Source organism: Kwoniella pini, chromosome 5, assembly GCF_000512605.2.
Source record: "Kwoniella pini CBS 10737 chromosome 5, complete sequence".
NCBI classification, from domain to species: domain Eukaryota; kingdom Fungi; phylum Basidiomycota; class Tremellomycetes; order Tremellales; family Cryptococcaceae; genus Kwoniella; species Kwoniella pini.
In genome coordinates this window covers 1,671,630-1,695,655 of record NC_091720.1, presented here as the reverse complement: position 1 = coordinate 1,695,655, position 24,026 = coordinate 1,671,630, and the positions used below count along the sequence as shown (strand labels likewise).

Sequence of the window (24,026 nt, the reverse complement as noted above, 5' to 3'; positions counted from 1 at the left end):
AATTAATCCATCAATTAACATTTATTGCTATTCGATATGCTGATCAATATAGATATGGAGCGAGAATCAAATGCATATGCATCATACATTCAATTCGATCTTACTTCTACTATGAATCATATATAAAAGGGATATGAAAAAAGGGGCTAAAATCGTTTAAGTTCAAAACATCAAGATCTCATAAAAGAATGATCATAATTCTATTCTTATTCTATTTCCAGAATAAACAGAGGCTTGGCAAAATTTAAATGAGACACTTATTTAAAATCTCAATGGGATTTTGTTTAAATATCATAGCGCATCATTATTCGTCAAGTAATCGTCATGATAATTTATTCCATCTTAACTTCTATTAGATGATTTAGTAAGTAGTGAGAATATTGAAAACTTTATTATATGACCAAAATGACATCTTCAGTTCCATTGATAATTATAAAATCATTAGATCTTATATAGCCTATGAATTATTATGCATGTCGTTCTTCAAATGCCCGTAAGATTGGCTATGCACTCTATGTAAAGTCCCCATCTATCGAATTATGGACTACAACTTTACCCTTCCTTCCTTCTACTCCTCAGCGAGCGCCTGGCGGCATACTCGTCTTTTAGATAAACTCCTTCAACCTGAGGAGTCTCTTTCCAGCAGCGTGAAGAAGCTCTGGGTCTTTGCACTATACGTGAAAAAATTGAAAATCAGTCAAACTTGAGCAGACCTGAGAGCCAAGCTTATAGTATCACTTACGAAAGCGAATCGAGCGAATCGTTCTCCAATCTCAACATGTTCATCACAGTAGAACTGGTACATGCACGGCGATCAGCTTTTCAATCATAATGGTTTTGCTCAAAATGAGGAATCAAAAACCCAACTCACCTCAGAAGGTGGGATACCGACAATCTTCAGTTCTTGTGCAATCCACCAACAGAATTTGAAATCTTTTCCTCTACCTTGACAAGTTTCAGGGACCTCGAAATCTTCAGGTACCTTGACTCTACTTATATCCACAAGTAAAAAGTAAGAACCTTCAGGTTTAGTATAAGGTAAACCGATTTGATCAAAGTATGAAGTCAAGATATCACGTCTTTCAGTGTAAGCAGCTAATTGATCTTCAAAGAAATGTCTTTCCTTCGCTTGTTCAAGACCGATAGCTACTGCTTCTTGCATTGGGGAATTCGTTGAGAATACGATTCGAGAATGAGCGGCCAAAGATGCGGAGATGAGTTGAGGAGGACCAATCAACCATCCTACGAGATAGTGGACGTTAATATAGGACTCCCTGCAGGGGAAAAGACACCATTCACTCACCAATTCTCCAACCGGTACAAGCGAAAGATTCTAATCATATACATGAGTATGCAGCTTAATTTCATTCAAATAAAACAATTTCACTTACTACCACCCGAACCAACGGTTAACGTCCTGTCCCACATTCCAGGTAACGTCGCAATCCTTACGTGCTTCTTTCCGTCATAGACCATACAATCGTAAACTTCGTCGGCAAGGACCAAGACATCTTTCTCAATGCAGACCTTGGCGATTTCTGTTAATTCTTCTCTTGTGAAAACCTTTCCAACGGGGTTGTGAGGAGTATTGATTATGACTGCTTTTGTCTTCGAGGTGAATGCTGCACGGAATTCATCGATATTTAGAGTCCATTCCGATCCGTCTTTTATACCTTCTCCAGTAGGTGGATGCAGAGGTACGAAAACTGGTTTAGCACCTTGGAAGTGAATTGATGCGAAATATTGATCGAAATATGGCTCGATACAGATTACTTCTGATCCTGGTTCGCAATGTGCCAGCAGTGCTGAGAACATACCTGGAATCGGGGATCTGGTCAGCAATTGACCTTCACTACGGAAAATGCAAAAGGGCGTTTGGAAGGTTACGAGCATTATTGGCCATCGATCGGGACCACTATGGCAGACATGCATATTTAATGATGGGCTAAGTTAAACTCACCTCCGTTCGCACCAGCAGTTACTAAAATTTCCTCCGGCTTCAAATCTCTGCCGCCCAGATTATCAAATTGAGGCGAGTAAAATTTACTAATAGCATTGATCAATCTTGGTCGACCTCTTGGGTGGGAGTAATGGTGAGCCATGACATTTTCATCGAGAACTTCGTGGTGAGCTTTGGTGATCCAATCAGGTGGAGACCAATTCATGAATCCTTGTCCAAGATTTATAGCATCTGGAGGGACGTTTGCGGGACTATCAGGGAGAAAGAAGAAAGTTCAGTTTCGGTGTTCTTTCGATTATCATCGAGTATGTAAGGAAGAAGAGTAAGACAAGAATCATGGATAGCACGGATATTTGGAAGCATCAAAGCTGGAGTACGGAGACATAAAGCAGCCCACTCACGTGAAGATACTCCAGACATCCAACTTGTGGGTTGCACCATCAAACATTCTCTGAGCTTGAGGGATCTTTGCATTTTGAGAAGTAGCCATTTTGTCTGACTTTTGAGAGCTTGTTTGACTTGTACTAATCGATCTGGTAAATTGCGTTAATGCAGGAATGATGATTTGTCTTGCAGACTTTTGAACGAGGAGAGTTGAAATAGGTTGTAATCGAGAGAGCATACAAGCTTTTTGTCTATAGATCGTACGTCAAAAGTTTAGCATTGACTGAATCTGATCGAAGCTATCACGGGAAGATAGGGGTGTTTGTCACTCACAAGCAAGAAGAGGAGCTCCGTTAAACGCTTATAAAAGGAGACAAGTGAATCAATAATGTATATGTAGTAGTAAGTATGAAATATCAAAATGAAATGTTACTACTTTGATTAATTGCGTGCTTTGCGAGTAGATGCTTCTCGAGTCGGCTGTATGCGATATTCGGCTAAGAAATTTACTTATTCAGGTAATTCTTCATATAATATTCGGATCGTGGGTCCGAGCGTAATTTATAACTTAAGATTACCGCAAAATAGATGACCTTGTCATTTAAGATGATAATTCAGCACTGATCGCTCAACATCATCCTCATATCTCAAAATCCGCATCATTGCCATCAATCCTGCATATATCCCATGTGTCTGTGTCTTCTCTTCTTTCTTCTTTTCAGATGACATACCAATACATACGTTAATGACATGTCATATTTTCAAGCTTTGATGATACTCTATGTTTTAACAGAAATTGACAAGAGGAAATTGATAAACTCATTCTATCGTAACCCACCTAGTCCATGTCAAGTTTACCTACTAACTCTTTCTTGTCCTCCCAAATTCCATACACCCAGCTCGATAGTCAAAAAACACATTCTCAATCTCAATTTGAATTGATCTCCTCACAATCCCAATCATCATACAAGTGTCGTAGAAGACATCGCAAGAGGACAATAGATACCTACATCGGTTCCGAAACAGAATGCGAAGATGAAGTACCTCTAAAACCAGTCAAATCGAGATTGGGATCTTCCTTATGTCCAATCGACTTCACTCAAACCGAGGAAGAATCACCTTTAACCCCTGCTAGAAAAAAAGGCAGAAACAAAAAAGAGGAATGTGGAAAGAGGAAGAGAAGAATCGAGTTACCTTCCCCTTCTCCTGAAACTGAACCTTCAATTGGTGTCGAGCCTATTCCTCAAGGTTGGACTCCTCTTATTCCTGGTATACTTCGTTATTCCCAAATCCCTTCAATTGATTCAATAACGTCAGAAGATGGGTACAAGGGTGAATCATATATACAGAGTCAAGTATCTGAAGATGACGAAGACGAATTAATACTGGAAGAACATACTGAATCGCACCATTTTAATACCTGTACAAATGCTAATGGCCAGACCAAATATACCTCCGCATCAAACTCCTACAATGCTAACACCCCTACTGATCATGCTGCTGCACTTTCTGACCTACGCGAGGATGACGAGAGGGCATCGCGAGAAGAGGATGATCTGAACTTCGAAGCATTGATGAAAAGAGGAGAAGGTAAAAGACAATATGAGATTCTGGCGGAGCAAGAACAACAAAGAAGATCACTGAAATGGCTGGATAATCAAAGTCAAAGTCAGAATCCGGACAACAGTCAAACTTCTACTGCATCTAGCAAATCCCTTCGAGAAGTCGAAGGATTGACTGACAAAGAGCAAGCACGAAGGTACGTATCTATCCCTTGTCAGTTCTCCTATCTCCTAAGAATGCATCATTAAGGCGATGAATGATGATAGTGATTCGCAAAGTGACTGATGCTGGATGTAGGTCCAAAGCTATTACATTCCTGGAAAATATCGTACTTGATTATCATATTCAACTTCTGAACTCTCAACAGATCCTCCGTTCTCGAAGACTCAATCGGAATAAACGATCTCCGAAGAAAAAGAACAAAGTCGACGAAGACCAGGAAGAAAGTCAAGAACCCCTCATACTTGATGAAAGTCAAGACGAAGAGGAAGATGTCGCCGAGCCAAGTCAGGAGAAATCCCAGGAAGAACCTGGAGTTGCCTTGAGATTGAAAAATCGTAAAACAGGGTGAGCTCAAGCAGGCATAGATGTCGGATGACCCCCAAGTTTGATATTGGATAACGATAGTAACCTTCAACAAATATCTTTCCCTGATGATCCCCTTTCCAATATGAGTGGGCCAAAGGCCATTGAAAAACAGGGTAAGGCAGATGTCGATCCTACACAAGCTAGACTCAATATCTGACATTACACCGTAGCTCGGCTGATCAAGATAGTTGTTGTGCTTTACGAGGCAATTTTGACTCATACCGTCGTTACTCTAAGGTAAGCTAAACGGAGATCAAAGAGAAGTAGCTCAAACGACGTACCATAGGGACATTTTCTATCGAGATAAGGCTTTGTTCAAGACTCAACCCGTTGTAGACAAAGTATGCCTTCTGTTCGACATGATCTAATCGTGTTGAAGCTGATGCGCTGGACCGTGCGATGTAGATCGTTGATGATCTGATAGCTACCGCGGGAATGAAAAGGAAGGATTTTTGCGTGGTAAGCTGATCGTTTACGTCGATTCCGTATAGCTTATGTGCCCCGCCATCATAGTGCGCTTCTGCAAAAGGACTAATTGCAGCAAAGTCATTGAAAATTATCCGCCGTTCAGGCGAAGTGGTCGAATTGTCTTCTTCGACAGTAGGTCTACGAATCCTCTTCATGAACTTTTTGTTGAATGACCCCTGGTCTGTATCTGCATAGGCCACCCTCATTGACCCTATAGAACGAATTGACCATGTCGAGTCACCCGGAACAGTACAATGGGTGTTAGTGGTGGAAAAGGATGTAAGCGGGGCCTGTGGAGGTTGATGGTCGCTATGATGATAGCTGATTGAATCCCAATGTTTTCTAGGCTGTATTTCAAACTCTCTGCAGTACTAGACTGCTCGAGGATGAAAGATTAGGCGCGGGTGTGTTGATAACTGTGAGTTCATATTGTCGTCTGCATGAAGGATATGACTAATATCATGTAAACAGGGAAAAGGATTTCCGGATTTAGCCTCCAAACAAATGTTACGTCTGATATCAAAGACCTTCCCTGAGTAAGCCGGTCCTCTTATCCGATCTTCTCGTAGATGATTGACATCACAAAGAATGAGCTAACAAGAATCTCAGTGCTAGGATAAATGCCTTAGTCGATGCTGATCCTCATGGAATATCGATCCTGTCCACGTACGCTTTTGGATCTGCTAATAGTAGACATTCAAAGGATCATGCGAGATTAGCTTTGGGAGATAAGATACAATGGATGGGGCTGAAAGCTACTGATATAAAGAGGTAGATATTGGCTCATTAAAATAGATCTATAACAAAATCTTTGCTGATCACAAATTGAGGATAGGTTGGGAATTGCAAATGAGGATTTATTACCTTTGGAAAAAGCTGATATCCAACTTGTACGTATTTTTGTATTTTGGCATTTCAATCAATCAATAAATACCGAATTAACTTTGATATTTAGGCAACAAAAATGCTTAATAATACTGATTTACCTAAGGAATGGAAGTGAGTTGACCACTATTTGAGGTTTTAAACTCTTATTACAAGTTCTTTAGAGATGATAATTGACATTGGAATTAATTATATAGACGAGAATTATGTCATATGTTACATTTGAATAAAAAAGCTGAAATTGAAATTATACTGGAATCAAAAGAAGATGAAAATAATGAAATTGAATATGATTTATTGAATGATAATTTCGATTTTAATTTTAATGAGAATGAGAATGAGAATTCTAAAAATCAATTTAAAATTTGGAATGGAAAAAGTAAATTAATAGAATATATTGTGGAGAAAATTATTTCTTAACAATGATTGATAGAATATATAATAGTTAATAAATTTCATCAAAATAAAACACAGATAATTGCATTTTATACTGTAAATTACTTTGCATCATTTTTCTTACTTATTATATTATATGTTCATTTATGTTTTAAATGTAAAATTTGATTATCGTTTCATTTTATACTTTTCAATTCTAAACAAAAATGTAAGATTTAATATATAATATGCATATTTATCATCAAGTAGATTTCGTACATTTACAAATATCTTTTAGGTCAATTACAATATGTACATTAAATTTGATATGACATTATACAAAGGATTTCATTGTTTTTTTTTCTTTCAACTAAATCTAATAATACTCTTCTATGAGATCGATTCATTTAAGAACAATGTACAACCTGAAATGTTATTTTCTTCATGAATTCACTTGAATTTATTCCTCATTCCATTCTTTATTTAATAAAATCTAAATTTATAAAACTTCATTCTATCAATTTATGATTTTTCATTTAAATCATTCAATTTCCTGTTCAAAATTTTCATTTAATAAAGGAGGTAATTCGAAATTATTAAATGTTGATTTATCATTATTTAAATTCAAATTTAAATTATTATAAATTGATTCAAATAAATTAGGTAATTTTTTTTCATTTTCATTTGAAATTAATTTATTAATAGGATTTATAATTGGTAAATTATTTAAACCTGCACGTGTTGTAAAAATTTCTTCTTCTTGAATTTTATTAATATCAATATCATTATTATTAATATCAAGTGGAATATCTTGAATAGGTCTTAATAAACTAATTTCTCTTGATTTTTTAATTATTTCATTTGGAATCCAATTTTTATCTCTTTTCGGTAATTTATATTTTTCATTTGAAGGAAATGGAATCGCAGGTTTAGCAATTGGTTTATTTGATTTTATCAAAGTAGAATTTTTAGGTGAAATTATGTTTTCATTGAGTTTGTCTATTATTGAATTTGACATTGAATTTGAGATTTGACCGAATTTGCTTTTTATAGGTAATGAATTTGATGACAAAGTTGATGTTGATGTTAAAGGCGCTGAACGTTTTAGCTTACGTGCTGTCCTGCCTGAGGCCTAATTTACGTCAATCAGCTAAGACTTTGATAGAACACTGACTGTAGTAGCATAAACGTATAGCTACATTCTAACTGATTACTCACAGAATTATCAACTACCCAATAACCACCTTTTCCACCTGGTTCATTTGTTGACTTTTCGATATTGACGAAACAGTCATTCAATGATAAATTATGTCGTATAGAATTCTGAGTTATCAATTTTAATCATAAGCTAATTCGTCTCTGTGGCTCTCTCTATCTCTATCCGAGCATCTCTCTAAACTAGCAAAGAAATGCAATAGGAAAAATATAGGAAATCATTCGCTTCTTCGAGTTTACGAGATTTATGAACTTACTTTCCAAGTCGTTCCTGTTGTCTTGTGCCATGGCCATCTCTCTTCGAACGCTTGATAAATCTACTGAAACAGGATATAATGAGCTAATCATCAATGAGAATCGGTATAAAGCGTACCTGAGCTAAAGTCATTCGCCCTCTCGGTGAAGCAGCAATGATCAATCTAATAGCTTGAACAATGGTTATATCTGGCTTGTATACTTTTCATGTTTAGATATCAGTATGGTTCATGAATCTTTTACGTGATATCAATACTGACCTTTCCCAAATTCATCAAAACTATAAGGAATAAGTTCACTTAATCCTCTAGATATACCTCCCAGTTCTTCCCATTTCTTCCAAGCACCCGAAGCTATGTTTGTATTTCTATTACGTGTATCCTCAGATTTAGTACCTTTACCTAGACGATACTTTATCAAATCCGATCTAGTATACTCAAAAGGTTCTTCAATTTGATCTTCAGAAATTGGATCATTAGGATTGGTAGGTATGAAAGAAGGTAAAGATGCTGGAATACCCAATGTTTTCACAACGAGATTTCCACTTGAAGGCCAAGTCAAAGGTCTAAGACCCAACTCAGAGTCTGTAAATGGAAAGGTAGTGTGATTTACCAATTCTTCTGTTGAGGTTTTGTTTGGTTGACCTTGAAATGATGAATAGGAAGAAGGAGGAGGGTTTCTCCAGAAGAGATTTTTCGTTTTGATTTTAGGTCGAACTGGTGTAGATTCATTGTTAATACCAGCTTGAGAAATATGTCCCTGCTTAATTGGAGAAGTTCTGTCAAACTCGATCGGATCAGATTTTTTCAAATCTGAAAGCTTTTCTTTCCCTTTTAATCGTTTTGATTTCTTCTTCGGTGGACCTTCGGTCATTTCTTTTGAAAGTGGCTCATTATCGTCTTCATCTGGATCTAATTCTTTTTCTCCTTCCTGTTCATAAGATGCATCCGTCTTATTCGACTTGTTATTCACAGTATCTAGCAGATGAGAATGAGCAGGCATATTGAGCAACTCAAGATTGATAAACGAATTTTGAAGGATACCGAGGTAGTTACTGTATACAAGGGCAAATGAATTATTCTGAAAGTCGAATGAATCAAATAGACGAACGATACTCACAGAAGTTGATAAAATCCACACTGACAACCACCTTTTATTCTTTCTTTATACGTTAAGAAAATGCTTTTACACTAGAACACCTTTGACTCAAAAAATTCCGATCGATCCCTACATATACCCTAAAGATAAATGGATAGAGTAACAATGCGTTATGTTTGATTTTCCCGACAATCTATCTAATATATCTTTTCATTTGTTGATCGATATTAGGGATTTTCTTGATTGAAGAAATCTTCTAAATCGTTCTCCTCAGATCTACGATCAACAACGATATGTTCAAACCTCATGTCTGTTATACGATTTTGAATACTGGTGAAACATGCTGGAAGACCGAATGGGTGATCTGGACAAACAATTTCTAAAGGAGGGTTAGTATTGATTTAAATTTGAAAAGAGAAACAATGCAAAGGACCAAGAAAAGGGAGAATTTCTCGTAAAGACGGTCCAGGCGTTTCAGTTTTTTTTTGATCGGAGAATATTGATGGCTGAAAAATTTTCTGGTAATTTTGTGTGGATGGAACGAGATTGCGAATGATATCTTACTCTAATGTGGGTAGCATCTTGAGCAAGAAATGAAGTAAAAGAAGCAAATCAGGCTGATGAGTCATGTATAGACCACTTCCGAAAAACCAGAGCTTATACGATATGGTTTCCTGTATGGCCAAAATGTGAAATTGTTGATTTGTTGATGATGTACATCGCGTCACGTCATGTTTTCTACGATTCCGAATTATCAGTATATTCCTCTATCAACTTCACAGGTTTATTGATCAGGTACGAGGACATCAACAAGTTGTAAGAGTAATTTGATCCGTTAGATTAAAGGAACAGTTACGAAAAGCATTTTTAGTGTTTAACGACCATCAGAGGCGCTCTAGAAAGCTCTAATAAAGGTACCATGTCAGTCGTATGAATTGACAATCTGGAACTGGGGTGATCAATCAGTGCGTTTACACAATTTCCCCCACTTTTTTCTTACCTCCGGCAATTAGTGGATTTGATGGAAAGGATGGTTGAATCTAGTATCGGCATTGCCTATCTGTTGATGTTGACCTTTGATGGGAGTTCGGTGATGATCGCGTATCCCCGTACTGATTGTTTGGCCTGTTGTGTGCTGATGCCCAGAAATCAAAATTCGTTTCATTCCTCATTCATGTCACTGTCAATTGATGGGTTTTCTGATATTGCAGATTGAGTACCGTAAATGTAAGGTTCTGCTTCATTAGTTGGCAATCGATCAAGATATTTGACGTTGTCACCTTGTCAAAGGAATAGCAGGATTCTATATAATCCATGTACCTAGGTGTTCGATAGCTATCTATTTCCTATTAACCATAACCAGTCTCGCAAACTTCGAAGTTGATGTTCAAGAACTGCCTTCTTACAGCACCCCTTTCTCGCTCTTCCTCTGGACCGGCAATAAGCTTGGCCATATGGCATAAATCAACTTCCTGGTGACTTGCTCATATAAAGACTTCGCGAAGACAAGGGAAACAAACCAGTCAGCTCAAAGCAAAGGAACTTGATTCTGTTGATGATGCGAGCTTAGTGAGTGGTACGCAATTTGCGCGATTTAATAATCAGCACCATAAGGTCGCTAGTCATTGGCGCGTGGTATTTTAATTTGTTTGGTTCCGTCTTCCATAATAAAGCTGTGCAACTTGAAAAGGTCTTGGCATAACCACATAAAACGGGCACGTGTTATTGCCTATAACGGTAATACCTCGATCTGACGGGGGATATCGTTTCAACCTGTGATGATTTCTGTTCCAGTACTTCTTGGCTTATGATCAAGAGTGGTAAATCTGTGACAAATAACGTTATCTACTATACTGGATTCGTACTTTTATAGTTCACCGGTATCAATCATTAGATCGGTTTTCATCATCGTCGCGTGGTGTAAAAGTAGGAAAAAGGAGTGTGTATACGATTTAGATGACTGAATGAGGGGCATAAAGTTGAATGTCAAACGGGAAGAGCCAATGCTTGGCATTTCAATCGAATTCAACTCAGCCTGTCATAATTGAATGAATCATTTCCAACCCAATATATCAATCTTTAAGACACTACTATACGAATACACGGATAAACCCCATTTTCAAGGTGTAAGTAAGGTTGACTTTACTGTAAGTTCATCTTCTCAACCATTTTCCAACCTTCTCTTCCCCCTCATCATCCAACCTTATTAATCGACACTGAAATCGCTCATTCTCGCAACTAGATGAAAAATCGATGACCAAGAGCCAAGACAAACGGTGATTAACCTTTACCTTCTACTTTGGGAATAACTCTTGCGATAGATTGTAGCCTATCATATCGACATTGGCAATAACATCGCTCACACAGGCGTCATTGAAACAGTATCATCGCACAGCCTTATTCAACTTCGCTTGCCCCCTTCCTTCTGACTGATATATAACAAACAAACACATCCATCAACAACAACATCGTATCATCCTCCCTCTCCGAATTTCCAGGACCTTGGTACGCTTCGAAGGTGCTTCACAATCTGACCTTGCTTCCGCCATAGCAGTGCTCTCGTACTTTGCAACCAACGTTCATCAGATAAAAGGCGAGCCAACAAAGAAGCTATCATTAAATCATCCCGCCTCCCTCTTACCATTATTTGCCGCTCGTTGATTATCATCTACGATGCCGGCCCCTGGCCCACCAGCATTGATTATCACTACCGATCTCGACTCCTCCAATGACAGCAATCCCACCACAAACCTCAACACGCCCCCTGCGCTTGCACCACCAATAGACGAAGAACAATCTACACAAATACATCAACAACAAACTCCCCCTCGAGGCAGAAGTGGTAGCGTACCTATCAACGATCCTTCCCACCTTTCTCCCTCCCACGCACGACTTCACCCAAATCAAAGTTCTCATTCACCTACTCCATCATGGTCATCGGGTATCACACCCCCTTCACCTACGCTCACTAATTCTTCGGTTCATTTCTCGGATGAAGCTGTCACACCTACTTCGCCCGTTCCAAGGACTTCTTTGGCTCTCAGGGAAAACGAGCCTACCGCTGAATCAGGGATGGAAACTTTGAAAGTGATAGATGAGAATGATCGTCATAGACATAACAGAGGCTGGTCAATCGGTACTTGGTCTTCCGAAGCGGGTACCGAAGAAGGTCATTCAACTTTCGGTCACACCTCTAAGAAAGACAAAGATGCCTTGAGTAGAATCACTACTGGTACTACCGCGCACACCAAATCAGCCGATAATAAGGAGAAGAAGAAAAGCAAGAAAGCTAAGAAAGGTGAAAAGGAGGATGAAGACGGGGAGAACAAGCCTGTTCAGGCTGCTCATCTGGATCCGGACACCGATACCACCGATCCTACGCCTTTTAGAGAGAAACCTTCCAGGTTAGCTATGTTAGTCGATCCAAAATCATTGGACGACTTGGAAAAGATCGGTGGTATAGACGGTCTGTTGCAAGGCTTAGGTGTAGATGGCAGAAAGGGCTTGAATGTTGATACAAGTCAAGGAGCTGGTGCACCAAGAAGTTCAAACGAGATGCCCGGTGGGAATGAACCTCAATGGCGAACTAGTATGGAGGACCGAAGGCGAATCTATGGAAAGAATGAGTTGCCGGAGAGAAAAAGTAAGAGTTTATTGGCGCTCATGTGGATAGCTTTCAAGGATAAGGTCTTGGTGAGTTTTTGAGTCGGATTGACATATAGTAGCTGACCGGCTTGTTCCAGATTCTGCTGTCCATCGCTGCTGTTGTGTCCCTCGCTTTGGGTTTATACCAAGATCTTGGTACTGAGCCAGAAGTCATTTTCAACGATGAATGTCCGGCGCCTGTTGGATGTCAAGAACCTCAAGTAGATTGGGTAGAAGGGGTAGCTATCGTTATCGCTATCATCATTGTTGTCATGGTCGGATCAGTCAATGATTGGCAAAAGGAAAGACAATTCAAGAAACTCAATGCTCAGCGTGAGGATCGTACGGTAAAAGTAATCAGAGGTGGTAATGAAATGGTCGTCAACACCAAGGACTTGGTTGTTGGTGATGTCTGTTTGCTAGAACCCGGAGAGATCTTACCCGTCGATGGTGTATTCCTTAGAGGGCACAACGTTAGATGTGATGAGTCTGGAGCCACCGGTGAATCAGACGCGATCAAGAAATTCCCTTACGAAGAATGTATCGCCGAAAGAAACGCTGCTGGACCGAATGATAAACTCAAGAAAGACTGCTTCCTTATCTCTGGCGCGAAAGTACTGGAAGGTGTAGGAGAATATGTGGTAATTTCGGTCGGTACTACCAGTTTCAACGGTAGAATCATGATGGGTGGGTCATTTCTTTCATCCTATGACACCTTAGTTCCCGCTAACGTTTGACAACAGCTATGCGAGGTGATTCTGAGAATACCCCACTTCAAATCAAGCTCAACGGACTTGCGGAATTGATCGCCAAGTTGGGTTCCCTCGCCGGTCTCTTGCTCTTCTCCGCTCTTATGATTCGTTTCTTCGTTCAGCTCAAGACCAACCCCGATAGATCACCGAATGATAAAGCTCAATCGTTCATTCAAATCCTTATTATCGCTGTCACCTTAGTCGTGGTTGCTGTTCCCGAGGGTTTACCGCTAGCTGTCACGCTTGCTCTAGCTTTCGCTACCAAGCGAATGACAAAACAGAATTTACTGGTCAGAGTCTTGGGTTCTTGTGAAACTATGGCCAATGCTACGGTCGTCTGTACAGATAAAACTGGTTCGTGATTCAGCCACCGTTCATTTTTCAGAATCAGCTAATTTCTTTACTATCAGGTACCCTTACTCAGAACGAAATGACTGTTGTCGCTGGTTCCCTTGGTGTACACGGCAAATTTGTCAAGGACCTGTCCGACAACGCGGCGCGATCAAACGCCAACGATGTGGAAGGCGAACAAATTAGAGACGACTTCGCGTTCGAAATGGATGACATTAATCAAGTTGCGTCTTCAGAGTTGACTTCCTTATTCAACGAAGCCATTTGTATCAATTCGACGGCATTTGAAGATAAAGACGAAGATGGTAATCTCAGCTTTGTTGGAAGTAAAACCGAAACGGCCTTGCTCAAATTTGCTAAAGCCGCAGGATGGGCTGACTGGAAGAAGACTCGAGAAGCCTACCCAGTCGTTCAGATGATTCCTTTCAGTTCAGAATTAAAAGCTATGGGTGTAGTAGTCAAGATTGGTGACCGATACAGACTATACATCAAGGGTGCCAGTGAAGTTTTGACCAAGAAATGTAATACACATGTAGTGGTATCTCAAGACCGACAAGCTCATGATGATAGCATTCAAGTAGCCAACTTCGATGAGCGCACGATGAACAATATCATGAAGACCATTATCTTTTACGCCAACCAAAGTCTCCGAACCATCGCTCTATGTTACAAAGATTTCGAATCCTGGCCGCCTTCTGGCAAATCATCAAAAGGATCGTCTACTGGAGAAGTACCTTATGAAGAAATCGCCTATGATATGACTCTTATCGCTGTCACTGGTATCGAAGATCCCCTTCGGCCTGGTGTTAGAGAAGCTGTCGAGAAATGTCAAAAAGCTGGTGTTGCTGTTAAAATGTGCACTGGTGATAATGTCCTCACTGCTCGATCCATTGCAAATCAATGTGGTATTTTCACTCCTGGTGGTGTCATTATGGAGGGTCCTCTGTTCAGAAAGGTAAGCCAACCCTTGTCGACACATTGCAAATATGATCAGCTGACACGTTTTCTCTATAGCTGTCCGATGCCGAACGTTTGGAAATTGTCCCTCGGCTTCAAATCCTTGCGAGATCCTCACCTGAAGATAAGCGACTACTTGTTCAGACTTTGAAAGGCATGGGTGAAATCGTTGGTGTCACTGGTGATGGTACAAACGATGGACCTGCCTTGAAACTCGCCAACGTCGGTTTCGCTATGGGTATTGCCGGTACGGAAGTAGCTAAGGAAGCCTCTGATATCATATTGATGGATGATTCATTCAAGAACATCGTACTTGCTATCATGTGGGGTAGATGTGTCAACGATTCAGTCAAGAAATTCTTGCAATTCCAGATCTCGTGAGTCACTTAATTCTGTTGGCAACGTCATTATGGCTGACCCCTTCTCGGGAACCAGTGTCAATATCACTGCTGTAGTCATCACATTCGTTTCGGCTGTTGCCTCTTCAAAAGAACAGTCAGTATTGACCGCAGTCCAGCTTCTATGGGTCAACTTGATCATGGACACCTTCGCCGCTCTTGCCCTTGCTACTGATCCAGCCACCGAATCCTCCCTCAATCGAAAGCCAGATAGAAAGAACGCTCCACTTATCACCGTCGAAATGTTCAAAATGATATGTGTTCAAGCCTTGTACCAAATTATCGTTTGTTTAGTACTCCACTTTGTCGGCTTGAGGATTCTGGGAATACCTTCTACCGATCAAAATAATACGGAATTAGGCGCCCTGGTATTCAATTGTTTCGTATTCTGTCAAATATGTAAGCTGCCTCGCATCATCGCCGCAGTAGTGAGCAACAATGCTGATCTTTGAACAATATTACCTACAGTCAATCAATTGAACTGTAGAAGACTCGATAGAAAGCTCAACGTCCTCGAAGGATTTTTCAGAAATTACTATTTCATCGTGATCTTCTTGATCATGGTTGGAGGTCAGATTCTGATTATCGAAGTCGGAGGAGCCGCTTTCCAAGTTACTCGATTGGGTGGACGAGATTGGGGAATCTCCTTGATCATCGGTGCTATCTCTCTACCTATCGGAGCTCTCGTCAGACTAATGCCTACCGGACCATTCGAACGAGTACTTATCAAATTGAGAATATATAACGATCCCAACAAGTTGCCCGTCATTTCTCCCCAAGCTGAAGATGAGAAATATGAGTATAACCCTGCCCTTAGCAAAGTCAAGGATAACCTGTCCACTTATGCCAACATCAGAGGAGGTAGACTTAGAGCAAGTTCAATTGTGGCTAAGAGTAGATCAGCTCAATTAAAAGAGGCTGATATTCAATTGTGAGTCAATCATCATTCCACTTGACATGAATTCTTGGCTGATCAAAAATTGCTATTTGACCTTTCAGACCATCCTTGTTGACTATGATACCTACCTTGATTGCCGGAACTGTCGGTGCAGGAGCTCACTGGGTTCACCAAACTGGAAATGCCTCTCTTTCAAATCCTGCTGGCTCGGATCCTTCTCGATCAACTGCAGAGTTATTCCAGGGTAAAGTCCAATTACATCCTCAAACAGATCGAAATGATCCGTTATATAGCAAATTTGGTATTACCCCTCCTACTCCTACGATGTCTCCTGCTCCAACAACTGAACGTAGTACAGGTAGAACACAAGAACGAGATTTAGAAAGAGGGGATGATCAAGAAGTATTAAGAGGATAGATGAATATTTTGTTTGGGCCATACATATAGATAAAACCTAAATCGAATGACCAGAAGATTTCTTAATTTCCGTTGTATATAGAATAGACTTATTTTTCCTTTTCTGATTTCAAACACGATTATCCCTTTTCATTGCATTGACTTCTATCCCATTATCTAATGATTCTTTATACGTATGATTTGCTATCATAACTCAAGATAGTGAGAAAATGTATCACCTTTTTCTTGACTATCAGTTTTACAGACAAATTTCACTGACATCACTAGGGCAATCAAAATCAAACTGGCTTGAGATTTGCGTTTGATTGTACCATATCTCATTTCCAGGTGCAGACCGAAGGGCATTTAAGAGGAATGGTGGAGGAGTGGAGGAAAGAGTGGAGGAGAAAACGATGATTTATAATCGAGTTTCCAGCACGGTGAAGTCCGTTTATATAAAAACAAAAACGAATTTATCATCTTTCAAACGTATTTGAGGCGGTTCTATGTGTTTTGCCAAAGGTCATAGAAGTGTTATTTTACACATTGAGGATAGCATGATGTATGAAAAGGTATAAATACAGTAGATTTCTTTTGAAACAATTGAAATTAGAGACTAATCAAAATATTTATTGAAAAACTCACTACCATATAAAGTGTTAAATTACTTAAGTCGATAATGTCTGCCACTAACACTTCTCGACCTGTTGTAGCTATCACAGGATTGAATGGATATATAGCCATTCATGTAGCTTTGAAATTTTTGAGAGAAGGATACGATGTAAGAGGATCAGTAAGATCTATAAAATCAATTGAACAAATCAATTCTAATCCAGTATGGAAAGAATGGATTGATAAAGGTAGAGTTCAAGTTTTGGTTGTTCCGAACCTTGAAGGGGATTTGACTGAACTCCTAAAAGGTGTTGAAGTTGTGAGTCTTACTATTTGGGGCTATGAGTGAGAACAACCATTGATGTCTATGATATGGCTTAGATCGGCCATCTTGCTGCTCCGGTCGATATGTGAGTTTTGGTTTGGACAACATGAGAAGTATAGTTAGATTGACCATTATTTCTTTGATCTTGAATAATCAGGACTTTGACTTCCTGGGAAGCTTTCAGATGTCCCACAATCAATGGTGTCCTTTCAATATTGAAGCAAGCAACGAAATTTGACAGTAAGTGAAGAAATTTTAACAACTGAGCTCGTTTCCCTATATTCTTCCATGAACTCACATCAAGAGGTCGCAAGGCTAATTTTGAGGCCTATTTACAAAAGGTATAAAAGCAATCTCCTTGATGTCATCTATTGCTGCAGCTTTTAACCCTGTATCAAACGATCAACAAATTGGTAAAGTATATACTGAAGCTGATTATTTCCCATACGATGAGGAATTTTGTAAAACCCTTGATAATTCCAAGTAAGTATTCTTCGGATCATCGAATCTTTCACTGGAGCAAAGAGAATTTCTTAAGCTGATTCATAACTTTTGGTAGCCCATTTGCTTCGGTACTTTGGTATTGCGCTGCTAAGAAATATTCCGAATTTGCGGTTAAAGATTGGATAGTAGAGAACAAACCTTCTTTCTCTGTAGCCACTTTATGCCCACCTAGTCAGTGGACTTGTTCAGTAGATAACTTGTATATGATACAGGGAAGCTGATTGATGTTAAATGTGTAGTGACATACGGTCCTTTACTCCATTTGACATCACCCGATCAATTTAATGGATTAAACGGATCTCAACCTGGGTGGTTATCTCTTATCAAAGGGAAAGAATCAAATGTACCTGAACCTGAAGCTACGATGTATGCTGATCCTAGAGATGTAGCTGAAGCGTTTTATCAAGCTGCAATTGAAAGAAAAAATGAAAGATACTTAATTGCTAGTGATTGTAAGTTTGATGATATCGTTTAGACTAGGAAAAAATGATTGTCAATTGATTTAATGTCGACGTGTTTGATAATATAGCATACACATATCAGATGTTTGTTAATGAATTTGGTAAACAACGACCTGATTTAGATGCTTATTTCCCACTTGGAAATCCATCTGCACCAACCCCGGAAGAACAAAATTTTTGGATTATAGATACTAGTAAATCTGTCAAAGAACTTGGATTGAAATGTGAGTTTGTGATTTTCCAAACCCGTATCACCAAGGCAGTTGACAAGACAGCGCTGACCGATTGAATTGATTAGATCATACTCTCCAAGAGACCAGCAAAGACACATTGGAGCATTATGAGCAGATAGGAGTGTTCAAGGTTGCTCCTGGTAGCTGGATCAAAGAGGACTGAAATTCATAGATTACGATCCATTTACACGTTGTACGAGATGGTATCGAATAGATTTTAGTATGATTCAACCATGCACAGAACGAAGTAGTGGAGGCAACGAGGTTTCGATACACTGTTTCAGTGTCAGGAAGCCATAAGTTGACGGACATACCATCTTTTTATTAGATCCAAAGACTGAGAACGAAGGTGACGGAGTCGTCACTATTCTCATCGCTCGGTTATCAGCATCAGTATCACATCAATCTGGTTATCAGATTACTTACATCTTAATTTTCGACTGTCTGTTCTGCCGACTTGATCCTATGCATCTCCCCCTGGAAAGTCTTACCCTCATATGTCCTCTTGAATCGGTGAAAATTACCATTTCCTCTTTAGGCTTTTGAACCGCATCTGAATTTCTATAAATCGGTGTATCTCTTCTCTAGTTACATATTTCCAGGTAGTATCATCTGAATTGATTATTCTGTATATTTTAGGGTCCTGCTCAGCCATTGTTGCTTTTTGCAGGTTTCTGCTGAGCGGTGGTAAGAAAAGAGATTATTAGGTAGTCATGTAGAAGGCATTCATGGTCACTCGGTTGTATTATAAGCGCATTCGGTAGATTCTACGACGTAGATGGTTTCACAATTGGTGTGCTCATTGCTCGTGCGCCATCATCCATGTAAGTAAGACATCCGCTTTGACTCAGATTGTGGCGATCTATAACGACTTGTCATTGTGCGTTTGACTGTAAGCGAAGGTTGTATAGACTCGCAATTCGGAGCCCGCAATACTTGAATGTACAATTTTAGTTGTGCTGGAAACTAGCAATCGGTATTGCTTGAGCTTCCGTGACTGCCAAGCAAACACCCTCCCTTAATCGATGCAAGTGATAACAGTGCAATCGGCCATGAAGGGATTTGTGAGCCTGGACCACTCATAACTTATCTTTGTCTATGAGCAAATACTCAAGTAAAAGTCGCTTACAAAGGACGCTGGAGCCTAGACTTATCCAAAATGCTGAGTTAAGAAACGTATTGTCAGGAAGCAGTCTCAAGTATGATGACGCTTCAGAAAGTCGTCATTCTAAAGGGCGTTTTCTCCAAGACTTGTAATGTCATTGGATATCGTTAACCCCGATGGATAATGTTGTATACTTCGATTCAAGCTCTATTGAAAATCACAGTAGTTTGACTTGGCGGTCGTTTAAGGACCTTAAGAGAATGTTTCGAACGGTGTGAGGGAAATGTCTATATTGCTTCATCTCGGTAGTCTCTTCCTTGATGACGCCTCAACAGTATGAAAGGATTTGAGTTATATCGCAATGTTGCTGAAAGTTCAAGTTGGCCAAAATACTTCTGTACATCATTTTCATAAGGGAAAATATCGTTACTCGTTGTTTCAAGCTTTGATATCAGGAATTGGAAGTTTCTCTTTTCTTATTGACGAGCTTCTTAATGACGTATCATTAGCCTCGAATCACGTCACGAATATTGTCATTTAGCTGAAACTCCGACTCATTGCAAGTGTTTCGAATATTCTTTCTTATAAAGGAGGATCATTTTCCTCGGTCATGCCGTCCATCACAACTGTGATATAAAATAGACGCTGAGTCGCTTGGACGGGTCACATCATCAGATGATCATTTGAATCTAAGCGCACCATCAATTCTTCAAAATCAAACACACATCGTATACATAAGAAAAACCCACTTATCATTGTACAGCATCATGTCCAATACAATTCAAGACTTTGATCTCACTGATGGGACCCGCGCTGACCAATATGGAGAAGAGCAGTTTCGACTTGTCGCGGAACTGGAGGGGACTATAGGTGTACTCCTCACCTTAGAGGATGACTGGTCGAAATTTAAGGATGAACACAGCGGACGCATTTCCTCCCTGGGGATAAGAGCCATCTATGGGATGTCTACCTGGAATGCAGATATGAACCAAATCTGGACAAGTGGTACTGCAGACAATCTACAGTACGAACAAGAAGGGAATTGCTTGAGGAGATACGCAAAAGCGTTCGGGATGCTAATGCTTCTATGTATTCAAGTATTCAAGCTTACAGAGCATTCAAAGAAGAAAACTACTCATCTAGATCTCGAAATACCCTTCTCCGTAATTTCAACACGATGGTGAATAAGTCCACGCCCATTGCAAAAGATTGGAATTACATTGTAGATGCGGAAATTAGCTGCATGACTGAGCACAATATTCACGAGCACCATAATGATAAGGACAATATTCACGAGCAGATAAGGGTCTTCGGACAGTATTACGAATCCATGAACAAAATCAGGGCCAGCCTTATCCCCAGAGCTAGTGGCGTGTCAGAAAGTCTCCCAAACTTAGGCGACCTAACCATCTGAAGATTTTATAAGATTCATAAAGGAAAGATCGAGTATGCCAAAAATGTAGATAATCAGATACTGTCAGTAGGAAGGAGTATTCACAGAACGCGAGAGGTAGACTAGTAAGAGACATTTCTATTGTATACACCAAAAAGTTTATAATCATATATGGGAGGTAGCTGTGTATATATATCGTGCTCATAGCTAGATAGCTACGAGTATTTCCTTTTCACGCATGCAACGATTCACGTTTATAGACTTTCGAGAAGAACGGAGATGACCGCCTCTGATGTATTATCATATGGGACAATTTCAGTCCAATCCCATTTTGAGTATTCCCATATATTGCTTTACTTTCTTTCGCTTTGCACGATCGCTATTTGCTTACAATAGAATTCTCAATAAACAACATCACAACTTTATCTACAGAAATCAGCATTCCAGTGTTCTGTAGAACTGGCACAATTGTCCATTCATCTTGCAAATCGCATTTTTCTCAGCAATCGATCTGAAAAACATGTGGCCATTCACTTCTTCTCCCGCTTCATCATCTTCTTCTCCTCCGCCATTATCCACACCTATCGATCCCACACCTTCAAATACAGTACCATCAGCTGATAAATGTCCTGTAGATCATACAACAAGATCTGCATGGTTATCTGCTAATCCATCAATTGAACATCCATTTCATACTTCTTCTTCTTCTTCTTCGACAAGTTTTGGTTCAAATTCGAAAACAGGATCAATAGAAGAATTATCAAAAGAAAGAGTAATTTCAAGTATACCAAGATCATCAAAACCATGGGAATTTCCAACAAATGATCCTGAAACTACAGGAATTACTAATGGACATGGAAATGGACATAATAATAATGAAGATAATAATGAAATAAAAAAAGATAAAGATGGAAAATGGATTTATCCATCTGAACAACAATTTTTTAATGCAATGATTAGAAAAAATCATAATCCAAATTTAAAAGATATGAAAACTGTTGTACCTATACATAATGCTGTAAATGAAAAAGCATGGGAAGAAATTTTATTTTGGGAATCAAAGATTGAAGGTTCAGAAAAATGTGGTGGACCAAAATTAATTTCTTTTGTTGGAAAACCAAAAGAGAGATCACCAAAAGCTTGGTTTAAAACTGCTTTAGGGTTAGTTTTGGATCGAAATTTTTCTCATTAACTTTTTTTTGTTTTTAAAAAAAACTTGAAGGGATAATGTTATACTGATTATGTGATTTCTACAAAATTCAGTTATACACCACCTTTTGATCGACATGATTGGTTAATTGATAGATGTGGAACACAAGTTAGATATGTTATTGATTTTTATACTGGTAGATCTGGATTAGGTGATGCAGCTTCTAAGATGAGTTTTTATCTTGATGTTAGACCGGCTGTAGATAATTGGGAGGGTATTAAGACTAGAGCAGCGGGATGGTGGAGTTAGTTCAGTGGCAACGGGGTGAGAGATTTTGGTTTAACTCGATGCTCAACCTATGTAGCGTCAATCATATGCTACAATCGAGATATGTGTCGCATCTCATGTAATTACTATTATACAATATAATGAATATACAACTCATTCTCTCAATACAACTCATTCTCTCAATCAATCCTTTTTGTCCTACATCACAATTTCACAATGAAACACAATGCCCTGACATCAACAAGATTTCTATCAATGCAGCCCATCGATATACCATATCATCCTATCGTCCCTCTTCCATTCTGCCCGTTCCCTCGGAGCATGCTCAAGATGCTGTATCTCCGATTGCTTTTTCAATCTCTCTTGTTGATTGACTATACGTATCGCTTCATCATTTGTCGAGCTTGAAATATCTTCCACTTCAGATACGATGGTAGGTAAAAGAGTTGCCGAACCGATAATCAATTCTGGTAGTTCCTCAGCTTTCATAGGATCGTACGGTACTTCAGATGGAAAAGCTATTAAGACGCATAAATCAAGTGTAGGGTTAGGGAGATATTTATCACTCGGATCGGGGTATCTAGAAGGAGTAATTGAAATTGGCTAACAAGTGGGAGAAAGACGAATTCAGTATATCATATCAATAATTTGATGAAAGGAAGAAAAAAAGATATCAAATTTACCTGAATTTCTGAAGGATCCTCTATTAAATTTGGATGATTTAAAATTTTTTCATTAATTTGATTTGACCAATTATAATCCCACATTTCAGGTTTAATTTTATTTTCATTTAAATTATCTTCTTCTCTTGTTGATAAATATCCCCATCTTCTTAAATTATATTCATAATGCATTGTACGTCCTCCACCACCAATAATAAAACTTTGATTAAATGCATTATTTTCATTTTCACCAAAACTTGTTAAAAATCCCCAAAATCCACCTTGTTCTGTCCATGTTTCTTTAAATGTTTTACCTGTTCTTTTACTTATTCTCCTAATTCTATTTGCTCTAAATCCTAATAAAAATAATAAAATTAACATTGAAAATGCTAAAAAACCTAAACCTATTGAAAGTACTGTAGAAGTAGGTATAGTTATTGTTCCTTGATCATATTGTTCATTAGCAGCAGCTAAAACAGATGGGAGAAAGATTATTCCAAGGAGATGAAGAGGTATGTAAGAAGACATGTTGTATCTAAATATTTGATTCACTTGACTGGGCAACTCTGTTTCCGGGAGAAGTACAAGTTCTACTAAGGTTTTGAAGTAAGATCTTGGGCAAAAGCCCCTCAAGATTCTCAGTATTACCCGTTATTGTTTAGACGATAATCTTTAAGAGAACTTTGACCCGAGAGGATATTAAGGATGCCTTCTATTCCAAAAACGTGTAGATGGCGAAATGATTGTACCCAGTATATCCGGACTTGATTTCGTCGATCGATATGAAGTGTTCGGAATGTGATCTGATCAGTCACCAACAATAGCAGCCAGAGTTATGTCCTTTATGATATAAGAAGTCGACCAAAAATCCTAAGATGAAATTAATGAAGTAACAATTACATTTCGTTTGAATCGAATATCAATATAGGTGACTATATTGAATTTCGGTCCCACTCCTCGTTCTGATCGGAACGTTATCATCTTTTCAATTAAATGAATCTTCTTACAGCATTATTATTAAACTGTTTGTTGTATTGAAGCCAATTATAGATTTGGTCACGGGTGTAATATATTACTTCTATTGCCGGTTTTAATCATAAATTTG

The 24,026-nt window shown here is 38.9% G+C and overlaps 7 protein-coding genes across 7 annotated transcripts; 4 read left to right on the top strand and 3 right to left on the bottom strand.

The window, feature by feature from the left end:
• Positions 1 to 605: 605 nt before the first annotated feature.
• On the bottom strand, positions 606 to 2,450 carry I206_104400 (uncharacterized protein; the record flags this gene model as incomplete). Its single annotated transcript, XM_019155757.1, has 7 exons — positions 606 to 671; positions 743 to 796; positions 872 to 1,242; positions 1,304 to 1,333; positions 1,392 to 1,817; positions 1,961 to 2,211; positions 2,362 to 2,450. The coding sequence occupies 7 exons, from the start codon at positions 2,448 to 2,450 to the stop codon at positions 606 to 608; spliced, it is 1,287 nt and encodes a 428-aa protein (XP_019010715.1).
• Positions 2,451 to 3,189: 739 nt separating this feature from the next.
• On the top strand, positions 3,190 to 6,268 carry I206_104399 (uncharacterized protein; the record flags this gene model as incomplete). The annotated part of the gene is made up of 14 exons (XM_019155758.2): positions 3,190 to 4,103; positions 4,205 to 4,474; positions 4,535 to 4,608; positions 4,666 to 4,732; positions 4,782 to 4,836; positions 4,901 to 4,954; positions 5,009 to 5,095; positions 5,159 to 5,242; positions 5,310 to 5,381; positions 5,435 to 5,499; positions 5,573 to 5,734; positions 5,799 to 5,853; positions 5,919 to 5,962; positions 6,046 to 6,268. The coding sequence occupies 14 exons, from the start codon at positions 3,190 to 3,192 to the stop codon at positions 6,266 to 6,268; spliced, it is 2,226 nt and encodes a 741-aa protein (XP_019010716.2).
• Positions 6,269 to 6,764: 496 nt separating this feature from the next.
• On the bottom strand, positions 6,765 to 8,695 carry I206_104398 (uncharacterized protein; the record flags this gene model as incomplete). The annotated part of the gene is made up of 5 exons (XM_019155760.1): positions 6,765 to 7,355; positions 7,442 to 7,546; positions 7,696 to 7,755; positions 7,812 to 7,894; positions 7,954 to 8,695. 5 exons carry the CDS (start codon positions 8,693 to 8,695, stop codon positions 6,765 to 6,767), a joined length of 1,581 nt encoding a protein of 526 aa, XP_019010718.1.
• Positions 8,696 to 11,464: 2,769 nt separating this feature from the next.
• Positions 11,465 to 16,209, top strand: I206_104397 (calcium-translocating P-type ATPase, PMCA-type; the record flags this gene model as incomplete). Its single annotated transcript, XM_019155761.1, has 8 exons — positions 11,465 to 12,484; positions 12,535 to 13,123; positions 13,180 to 13,542; positions 13,599 to 14,494; positions 14,554 to 14,873; positions 14,932 to 15,293; positions 15,363 to 15,825; positions 15,894 to 16,209. 8 exons carry the CDS (start codon positions 11,465 to 11,467, stop codon positions 16,207 to 16,209), a joined length of 4,329 nt encoding a protein of 1,442 aa, XP_019010719.1.
• A 658-nt stretch (positions 16,210 to 16,867) lies between these two features.
• Positions 16,868 to 18,486, top strand: I206_104396 (uncharacterized protein; the record flags this gene model as incomplete). The annotated part of the gene is made up of 8 exons (XM_019155762.1): positions 16,868 to 17,119; positions 17,182 to 17,210; positions 17,283 to 17,365; positions 17,467 to 17,608; positions 17,685 to 17,800; positions 17,869 to 18,081; positions 18,159 to 18,314; positions 18,389 to 18,486. 8 exons carry the CDS (start codon positions 16,868 to 16,870, stop codon positions 18,484 to 18,486), a joined length of 1,089 nt encoding a protein of 362 aa, XP_019010720.1.
• Positions 18,487 to 21,341: 2,855 nt separating this feature from the next.
• I206_104395 (uncharacterized protein) lies at positions 21,342 to 22,280 on the top strand (the record flags this gene model as incomplete). Its single annotated transcript, XM_019155763.1, has 2 exons — positions 21,342 to 21,982; positions 22,085 to 22,280. 2 exons carry the CDS (start codon positions 21,342 to 21,344, stop codon positions 22,278 to 22,280), a joined length of 837 nt encoding a protein of 278 aa, XP_019010721.1.
• Positions 22,281 to 22,511: 231 nt separating this feature from the next.
• On the bottom strand, positions 22,512 to 23,449 carry I206_104394 (uncharacterized protein; the record flags this gene model as incomplete). The annotated part of the gene is made up of 2 exons (XM_019155764.1): positions 22,512 to 22,862; positions 22,943 to 23,449. The coding sequence occupies 2 exons, from the start codon at positions 23,447 to 23,449 to the stop codon at positions 22,512 to 22,514; spliced, it is 858 nt and encodes a 285-aa protein (XP_019010722.1).
• Between the last annotated feature and the right edge of the window lie 577 nt (positions 23,450 to 24,026).